At 43.4% G+C, this 9,949-nt stretch overlaps 1 protein-coding gene across 1 annotated transcript; it reads right to left on the bottom strand.

Moving 5' to 3' along the window:
- Window positions 1–113: 113 nt before the first annotated feature.
- LOC116315636 (far upstream element-binding protein 2-like) lies at window positions 114–9,884 on the bottom strand. Its single transcript, XM_031733979.2, has 18 exons — window positions 8,352–9,884; window positions 7,622–7,730; window positions 7,474–7,533; window positions 7,312–7,348; window positions 7,150–7,202; window positions 7,003–7,074; window positions 5,341–5,398; window positions 5,028–5,202; window positions 4,470–4,568; window positions 4,290–4,388; window positions 4,069–4,171; window positions 3,257–3,378; window positions 2,766–3,059; window positions 2,548–2,663; window positions 2,367–2,455; window positions 1,882–2,088; window positions 1,575–1,801; window positions 114–1,481 (listed from the first exon to the last, which is right to left on the bottom strand). The coding sequence occupies exons 1-18, from the start codon at window positions 8,478–8,480 to the stop codon at window positions 1,473–1,475; spliced, it is 2,058 nt and encodes a 685-aa protein (XP_031589839.1). The 5' UTR covers window positions 8,481–9,884; the 3' UTR covers window positions 114–1,472.
- Window positions 9,885–9,949: the final 65 nt, after the last annotated feature.

The raw sequence follows: 9,949 nt of genomic DNA, 5'->3' as shown, positions 1-9,949 counted from the left end.
CTAAATATGTTGAGTTGCTGGCATGCGATTGGCCGATTAGATATGTGTTAACAAGAAGTTAAACAGGTGTACCTAATGAGTGCATTTGGTCCAAAAGCAACACAGACACGATATTCAAGATTTCAAAGTAGCTGATATATTTATTTCAGATCAGTGCTGCTGGTGGTCGTCTGTTTATAACAATCTCAACACAATATCAACCCAAAGGCAAGACTCGCAGCTGCCATTCAGAATACAAGAATCATACCTGATACGTCTCTGGAAGTGAAAACCAGCAGCTTTATATTGCTGAATATACAGTTTGTGTATATACAATATATGTTAAAGCAGGACACACTTGGAAGACTAAAGTTCAAACTTTTGCACACAAACAATGACCGTGGAAGGACAATTAAAAAAAAAAAAAAAAGTAGCATTTGTAAAAAAGCTTTACAAAATAAAGGAAGACAACATGCAACCTGGAGTCTGGAGTCTGCACAAACGGCGATGAACTGAGGGATAAATTGTTGTAGGAGAACTCAGCAGTACAATCTACACAAGAATATAACTACACTTTAAAGTCTCCATATGCCGCCATTCTGAGGTGCGGTGAAAGCCCTTCTGAACTTTCCAGATGATAAGAAATAACGATGATTGAATCATAGAAAGCTGGCCAAATCTGAAAAGCTATCCCCCACCCAACCCCATCTTTCCAGTTTAGCCATTAGTCCACAGTAAGCCGGCCTTTTTTACTAACCCAAAACTAAAGCTGTCAGGTGGAACAAACAGTTAACGAGATGGGACGTTTCAAGAGGCAAAAAGGTGTTGAGCGGTGCGATTTGAAGTGAACAGACACAATTAATACATTATTCACATTCGTGCTTCTGAACCTTGCAGCTCGGGGCTTCTTTTCACAATCTGACTGCATAAATCTAACCTGCGCACAGTCGCCCAGATATACACGCGCTGAAACACCCTGCACGCCTCTGCAGAGGAAGGAAAAAACCAATATGAGAAAATCAAATGAGGTCTGTCTCTTCCTGTGTCATACACACACACACACACACACACACACACACACACGCACACGCACACATAACATGATTATAGTCCTAAAAGCTCTGTGCAAGTCAGTTAATACAACATTGGGATATGTGAGTACTTTAAAATGGGGCTACAGGATGACTGAGATGTGCTGAAAACTCTGTTAATGAAATAAGCGCTCCGGAGCTCCCGTGAGTATTTAAATCTACGCTGAGGCAGCTCTGTGAAATGATCGCATTTAATCAGTCTTTTCCCTCCCGTCAGCAGCGAAGCACAGGAGCATTGGGTTCAGTTCACATTATTATCAAAAAAAGGATCCAGATCATGTTCACATGTGGGGAAGCGTTTCACTTCTAGTTGCAACGGATACAATATATATGAATAAAGGGATCGATCCTGGCCTAAGACTTCAGAGCCCTCTTCTTTATCCCGTCTTCTGCCGCAAACTCTCACTGCATCTAAAATACAGACGTTTGGAGGTGAGATGTGAGACGTGAGCAGGTAGATTAACACGCACAGAAACAAGACCTGGACGAGGCCGCTGCACCAACCTGTCCCTGCTGGGGATTGGCCGGCTGCCCAGGGGGCTGCTGTCCTGTTTGTCCGTAGTACGCAGCCTGCTGCCTGTAGTACTCCGCCCAAGCTGCGCTGTAGTCCGGCTGGCCTCCTGTTGTGGATGCTGAACCACCTCCACCTCCTCCTCCTCCTCCTGCTGCTGCTGCTGCTGCTGCTCCTGGAGCTGCAGCTGCTGTACCGGGTACAGAGCCGCCTGCCTGGGCTGAGAAACAGAAACAGACATGAAAAATGAAAACAACAACAACAAAATGACATAAATTACTACCTAACATACACTCATACCCATCTTCTTGTAGTACTCCTCCCAGGCCTTGGTGTAGTCCGGCTGGCCCCCTGGTGTCTGTGCAGCCTGGGTCTGGTCACCTGCAGCTTGGGCACCTCCAGCCTGGTTTGCGGGGTACGGGGCTGGCGCAGCCCCCGACGGCTGCTGGTAGTACTGAGCGTAGTAGGCCGCCCAGGCTGCGTTGGGGTCATTGGCTGCTGCCTTGCCTAGAAAAGACGCAGGGTGGAGGGGGTGAGGTCCTCATAGGGTGAGGGTGAGCCCCTGCTACTGGCCTGGAGACCGGGCTTGGAGACCAGGGGGAGGAAACAGAGACAGGGTTAGAGCCAGAGCTGCTACAGATAAAGACACCGCATCTCATCACAACATTTCCATCAGAACTCCTGTTGACCTTCTCAGATTTAAAAAAAAAAACAAGTATAGTGAGAAATAACTGCGAGGGCTGAGCAGTAAACACTTAAAATCAGTGAAGCCAGCAGTGACTCACTGGGGTCATGCGGTGGTTGGGGCTGCCACTGCTGGTAGGTGTTGCTCCAGCCCTGCGAGCTGTACTGGGGAGGACCTGGAGGACCACCACTGAGGAAAGAAGAAGCGGTTTCTTATTAAAAAAAACATCTCGGGGTCATCTTCAGTTCTCTGAAACCTCCTTTAAAGCTGCAGCCACTCACTGTGGAGGTCCAGGAGCCCCAGGCGGTCCGGGGTTGTAGGGGTTGGGGTTGTAAGGAACCATTGGCCCAGCGGGACCTGGCCCACCTGTCCCCGGGCCCACAGGACACAGCGGACCCTGAAACACATCACATGATGACACATCATGAGTGTTCTTCTTGATCAGTAACTTAAAAAATAAATAAATAAATAAATAAAGATAATCGAGAATGACAAGCACCTCGATCTTCTCCTCAATGAGCTGCTTGGCGTGGTCGATCTGCTGCGGGGACCCGCGAATGATAAAGAGCTTAAAGTTGGGGTCTCCGTTGGGGGGCGGCTGTCGAGAGATTTCCACGAATGCCCCCGTCTGCTGGTTGATGGACTTGACGTTCTCTCCTCCTCTGCCAATCACGAGTCCGCACTTTTGGGCGGGAATAGAGAAGGTCATTTCCCCTCCGGGGGGACCCCAACCGCCTTGTCCCCCACCTCGCCCCCTATTGCCTGAAGGCATTCCTGGAGGACCTGGGGGACCCTGTGGACAATTATACCATATTACTTCACATATGCCCAGTACGTCACAGCCTCTGGTGAGTTTGCCTCATCTGACTATGTTTAAAAAAAAAAAAAAAAGGCTAAGCACTTAATTTATCCAAATATTTATGGACGTTATGATGTGAGGCCTCCATCTATTAATTTATGAGGTTTTAGAGTGTGAGAGCTGATCCGTACCCCCTGTCCCTCCTCTCTGACCCGGATGCTCTGCAGCAGGTCGTTGATGATTTGAGCCGCGTGCTCGCAGCGTTCAGGCGGACCGCTGATGTGTGCGATCTTATCTGGACCGGTCCCGTCATCTGGAAGGGATTTAAAAGTGCATTAAGCGTTTGGGATTAACACTAAATCAAATCAATCAGGTCAGCTTCCAGCGCCGGACAAAGTGAGAATTAACAGCTGTCTGTAAATTAGGATCTCAAAAAAAGTGCAAAGTAGTAAAAGACAAAAACAAACAAAAAAGACTTTGTGAAACACGATAAAGGGTCACGCCAGGTGACGTTCTGATGTGACCATTGTTCTTGTAACACTGGATCTATGCAGGGATCCTTCTTTATCGGATTTTCTTTTCAACATACAAGTCAAATCAATAGAAGAAGAAAAGGAGTCAATTTTACCAGCTTACACAAAAGGCAATCACACTGCCTGAGTAAAAGATTCACCTGATACAAAGAAGCAAAGTACAGCAAATGCAGAGGCTGTCAGGCTACACAGCGAGTTTGTCATGCTTCATTTGTAGGCAAACTTTTACCCCCTTAAAAAATAAAAAATATCACTGCAATGGAGAAACCTGGTAATTATGGCAGTGTTGGCTGCCAGTATCTGTTCTGGTACTAATAACATTTATATTGATTTTACTAAATCATGTAAAATCTAGCAGAGTTAAAACCTGTGGTGGCAGCTAAATGAGACCAAAACAGAGGAAAGTAGAACATCAGCAAATGCGAATGACGTATAAATGAAGCCATAACGCCGTCGTCAGAGCGTCCCACCTTGTTTGAACTGTATCCTGACTCCGGCATCATTCTGAATTTTCTTGATCATCTCTCCATTGCGTCCGATGACCACACCCACCGAGTGTCGTGGTACTGGGATCTAATATGAAAAAACCCCACATCTATTGGTTCCTCTGTTTGTGATTTGGTTAAAATTTAAAAAACAACAAAAAACCCTCTGCAGTCACTTCCAGTCTTGCTCCGACACACAAACTTACATCCATGCCGCCTCCCATCCGGGAGCTGAATTCGCTTCTTTCGCTGTAGCCGCCTTGGTCTCTGTCCCTCAGAATCTCCTGCACCATCTCCTGGGCTTGCTGATAAACCGATAAAGGATCAGGAAGCACGGCACTACGCCACATTTACTCTGACACAATAACAGGACTTTAAAGTTATACCTGGACTTTGTATGGATCTCCAATAATGCGCAGAGGCTTGTCAACGTTGGGTCCCTGAGAGGCGTCCTGGATTAGGATCATCTTGACTCCTGCACGCTCCTGCATGGAATAACACATAATGAGACATTATAATTATCAGCCATACGCACTTGAAAGTGTTTACCTACACTGGAGTTGCCTCCACTTAGGCTTTTACTGGCACACTAACACTACTATCTATTATAAATTAGAAACATTAATGGCTTTAAAACGAATGCTGTGCTCCTCTTTAGTCCCACCCTTGCATGGTGCATGGATTGCTGCTATAAAGCAAGGCTGACTGCTTTCAGTCTGCAGGAAAGCTCAAGATCTTGCCCTGATCCCAGTGTAAGACAAACCCAAATAAAACCCTCACTTTTCTGGAGGATTAAATTAACTCAGACCTTTGCTGCTATTTTAATGTGAAAATACTGACTTTTAAGAAAAAGGTTGAGCCTAATCAACTCACCCAGGATATTTTTTTTCTGGTTGGGTCATGCTGACTTCTAAAAATGCTGAAGCAAAAAACATGAAATTTACCTGTAGCTGTTTGATGGTCTCTCCTCCCTTGCCGATGACTAGGCCGGCCTTGCCGGCTGGGATCATCATCTCATGAACTGCGCCGTTCTGCCCGTTGCTGGAGTCATGATAAGAAGAAAGAGGGGGAGTACCTCTTCCTCGGGAGACTATCTCATTCAGCAGCCTCTTGGCTTTCCTAACCAAGGGAGGAGCTGATTGGTTACTTTATTTAAGAAACACACCACATTAGTGTTTTTGGAATTAAACACTAGACTGTTAAAACGCTTCCACATAAAACTGCAATGAGTGTATTTGTATGACATCTAAAACTCACTGTATGGAGTCTTGTGTCCCTGTGAGGGAGACGTTTCTCTCTGGAAGACCTCCACTGTCTGGACAAACAGAAAATGTACATATTTAACAAACTGAGCATAAAAAAATTATAATCAGAAGTAATCAGAAGTTTACACACACTCATCCTGTTCATGAATGTCGTGGTAATTTCAGGCTTTTAGCCATTTCTTTGAACTGTTCTTTATCCAGGGTGGTTAGTGACTGTACAGCATACACCTTTAATGACTTTAAAAAAAAAACGTTTGAATACATTTTGGATTTTCTACAATCCACAAAGTCTCAAAAGTATACATAAAGTTAAATGTCTGTTAGTGAGTTGCACCTTAACCAGATGCTTTTGGTAGTCATCAACAAACTTCTGGCAAACTTACAGCTGGATAGCTGACCACGCTTCCTGGCAGAATTTATAAGAGTTCATTTAAATTTGTTGGTTTTCTACCACACACTCAGATTTTAATCTTAAAGCATTAAGCATACTCCACAAATTTTCAATAGGGTTGAGGTCAGGGCTTTGGGAAGACCATTCCAAAAGTTTAATGTCAGCTTACTTTTATCTACTCCAAGTCCAGTTTTAATTTTCGTTTAGGATCATGGCCCTGGTGGGACACCCAACTATGTCCGAGTGTCACTTATCTAGCTGTTGATTTGAGGTGAAGTCGAAGAATTTGGAGGTTGTCCTCCGTCCTCATTATTCCAACTTCTTTGTGCAATGTACCAGTACCATTGGCAGCTAAACAGCCCCAGAGCATGATGCTACCACCACCATGCTTGACAGTTGATACAGTGGTCTTAGGTTTACTCTTCCAAAGTAGTAACGGAGAGGGCCGCCTCTTGTGGGAAGTGTGACCACAAAGCTTTTCTCCAGAAGGTATTCAGCTTGTCCATGTGTGGAAAGATGAGTAAAGCCTGAAGATGTCCACTTTGGAGCAGAGGCTTCTTTCTTGGTCGGCACACTCTGAGTTCATGATGATGTAAAGCTTGTTTCACTGTGGACAGTGACACTGGTGTTCCAGCAGTTTCCATTTGATGACAGACTTGAGTCTTGGTGGTTCCTGGGTTGTTCCTAAACATCTTAACCAGTTGCTTTTAAACTCAGGGTGATCGCTGGGGTCTTCTTCAGATCTTGGCAAATTGGTGACATATCTGGAAAACTTTACTTCAGATATTTTTTGTTTGAATCCATGATTGTGATATCTGCAGTTGTTTAGAAATGGCTCCAATAGACTCTCCCACCTTGTGTAAACCTACAATTCTCCATCTTAGATCTTCACTAAATGCCTTTCAGTGAAGATCTAAGAACTTTCCCATTCTTCTGAAGATTTTCTTATCCTGGCATAGACAAACTGCCCGTTGTAATCATCACGATCTCTAGTGAGAATAGACCCTGGTCAAGTTAAAAGACATTGTAGAAACTTAAGCACTACTTATTAACAGCTTTAAGTGAGTGTATGTATACGTTTGACCCTATGTGGATTAGAGAAAATCCAAAATAAACCCAAACTTGTACACTAAATTCTTGTTTTATAAAGTAATTAATGATGCATGCTGTACAATCATTTCACCCTGAAAAAAGAAAAACCAACAATTACACTGACGTTCACGCCCATGATGAGTATCTGTAGACGACGAGTGCAACCAGTACCTGGAGCTATCTGAACCTTGCAACCCGACTCCTGCTGAATCTTATTGATCTGTTCACCTCCACGGCCAATAACTGAAGAGAGAAGGTGGGGTTTAAAAAAAAGTGTGGTATACAGTACGTGTTAAAATAAAGCTGGGCTACACTCACTGAGTCCCACCATACTGTCTGGAACACTGTAGTCCTCTGTGGTGGAGGTGGGTCTGATGCCATGAGTACAGGAGGGATTCAAAGGTGGGGAAAAAAAGCAATAAATCAGACAACAGCAAAGTCAGATTAATACACAGTCACCTGAGAGGTAGGAGATCTCACCTTTGCTGTGCAAGAGCAGCTAGCTGTGCACCAATAGCTGAGTGAGAAAACAAGGTAGGGGAGAGGTTTAGGATTACCAATGGACTAATGTGGAGGACGCAGACACACACTGTTGACTGTAGGTCACCAATAACAATGCATGCAACAGTAAGATGAACTCACACAGCGCTTTGGCTGACTCCAAGTCACTCTGAGCAGCCAGCTTCTTAGTCTCTGGCTCATCTGTCAGAGGAGGAAACGACAGGTGTAAGATGTTCATAAGAGTCTCCCTGGAATTAAAATAATCACAAAGGGAGCAAAATAAAGTCACCAGTATTTGTATCCTCCAGCTGTCGTTTCTGTGCAGTGAAGGGAAAACTATCCGAAGCAGTGCTGTTGCTCACAGGAGGACCAGCGTCGCCCCCAATCTTAGCTGCGATCTGAAACACAAGCAGAAGATTTGCCAGATAATTCACTGTAGTACAGCAGATCTACAGTATTACTGCTTTTTACTGCTTTTTACACAATTTTCGGATTTCTCCCCGAGCTCCCTCCTTGAGGTTAACCCACCTCACCCACAGAAATCCTGGGAACACCTCTGGCAAGACTGTAGTTTATTTTATGGATCAGATCCACCATTACATTAAGATAAATAGAGTATTTTTTTAAATGAGCTATGTGGTGGATACTGATGTGTTTTCTGTTATTTGGCCTTGAGGCTGCAGCACACACCTGAATTATCCTGAAACACCTTTATATCAACTACTAACATTTATAATGTAGCTCAGCGCAGAGGAAGAGGCCGGCAGTGAAGTGAAACGAGGTAATAATATTCTCTGAAGGTTTTCAGTGTTGTCACACTGGATATTTGGTGGGACAGTGAAACTGTCCTGCCTCAGTTAAAGCTAACGCTGACATGTGATGGATGAAGCGGCAGAGGTGTGCCTGAATTTAGACACATTCACCATGAAGTGTTTGAATGTCAAATATGAACCTGTTCTCAGGTGTGTCCGCCTTTATACATGCTAACTTCTTAGCTGTCTGTCTCATCCCTGCCTCACCTGCCGGGCCCGCTGCACCGCGTCCGCAAACGCATCCTTCTTGGCGCCCCCCGCTCCGTTCCCCACAGCCGCCTGTCCGGGTAGAGCAGCCCCGGGGACGGGCGGAGGTACCGCGTTGTACTCCGACATGGTATCCAGAAAAGACCGAGGAGTAGAGAGAAGCAGAAAGCCGGGATCAGAGCTACGCAGGAGTGGGATGGGAAGTCAAGAAAGTGACGGCAAGGATAGCGCTGGTTGGAGACACGACGGAGGCCGGGGAGGATCATTCGCAATTTTATTGTTGTTTTGGTGGTAGCTGATTTATTATCATAGAAAACATGATCAAAGCTCATATGCAGGATGTAAAAGAGACTTTTTATTTAAAAAATAATTGTACTTGAGCGATTAAACAGCCTATCCAAAGCCCAATAACTTATGTTTTTAAAATAGATTTTGTATTATGAACAAAACATATAAAAGGGACAAGTAACCGAACTTTAATTGTGGTGGGATACAGGTGCAATACAGCAGAAATGACGTGGTTAAAATACAAGGAACTACTTAGGTCCAGCACTACAGTAAACATGGTTTGGGTATTTTCCACCTCCCTCCCAGGTTACTTACATCTTCCCAGTACGATGACTCTTACTTTACATTAAAAAATATAAAACTGCAGTCGACCAAGTCTGTTTTCTGAGTAAAGTTTGAGCCAAATCATGAAACACTTGAAATGCATTATATCGTAATAAAATCAGCAACCATTTCAGATTTTTAAAAATCAGCTGTGATTCTTATGGTGCAGTTCTATGAAATGTGATCTAAATATATCAGCTGTACCTAGTTTCTAGTATCTGAGAGACTTGGGCTATATGTATCTCGGGGATCTTATGGACTTTGAATCAACATTGGGACAAATGTTTTGTCATGTATGCAAGACACTGTGAGTGGAGCTGTGGAACAAGGAGGATTTTTCTAATTGGCTTGTCGATTTCTAACATACCAATGACACTGTAAATTTGCAGTCTTTTAAATAAACACATTTTATTAGTTGCATCTTTAAAATATATTTATCAATATGTGTAATTCTAATGATTATTTAAACATAATTTTATGTAGCAAAATATATAGAAATTAAATTAGGGCATTAACAGATGGAACTAAGTTCTTTACATTGCAGCATTTTGCTGTAATTTTTTTTCTTAGAGTGAAAGTACCGGGTTGCAAAATTATTACAATAACTTACAATAAAGCTCAAAATTAGGATGCAGTGAATTACTATAACTTATTGTCTTAATACTCTGAAATGTCTTACAGTCTACATTTCAAAGTTGTTGTTTTTTATCACAAGCAAAATACAGAAAACAGTCAAACATAAAATCTTTATTGAATTCTTAACGCTGAACCATTTAATGTAGAACCAGTGGCAAATCTAAGGTTTGGACTAGGGTGGGATCAGCCGTTTTGACAGCGAGAATCTGCAAACTATATTAAAACCAACTGAAGGTTGGGTAGCTTATTACATAAGTCCTCATGTACTATTATGAGATCTGATCAATAAATAGCATTAGTAATAGCATAGGAAGACTGTAAGAACAAACATCAGTTTATGTGCCGCCCCA

Source organism: Oreochromis aureus, linkage group 4 (assembly GCF_013358895.1).
Source record: "Oreochromis aureus strain Israel breed Guangdong linkage group 4, ZZ_aureus, whole genome shotgun sequence".
NCBI lineage: Eukaryota > Metazoa > Chordata > Actinopteri > Cichliformes > Cichlidae > Oreochromis > Oreochromis aureus.
This window is presented reverse-complemented; position numbering and strand designations above follow the sequence as displayed.

Coding starts and splice junctions, on each gene's coding strand:
- LOC116315636 (XM_031733979.2), bottom strand. CDS start 8,480: ATGTCGGAGTACAACGCGGTACCTCCGCCCGTCCCCGGGGCTGCTCTA. Junction 5,399..7,002: donor CAAGGTTCAGATAGCTCCAG/GTACTGGTTGCA, acceptor CTGTTTGTCCAG/ACAGTGGAGGTCTTCCAGAG. Junction 5,203..5,340: donor GGGACACAAGACTCCATACA/GTGAGTTTTAGA, acceptor TCCCTTGGTTAG/GAAAGCCAAGAGGCTGCTGA.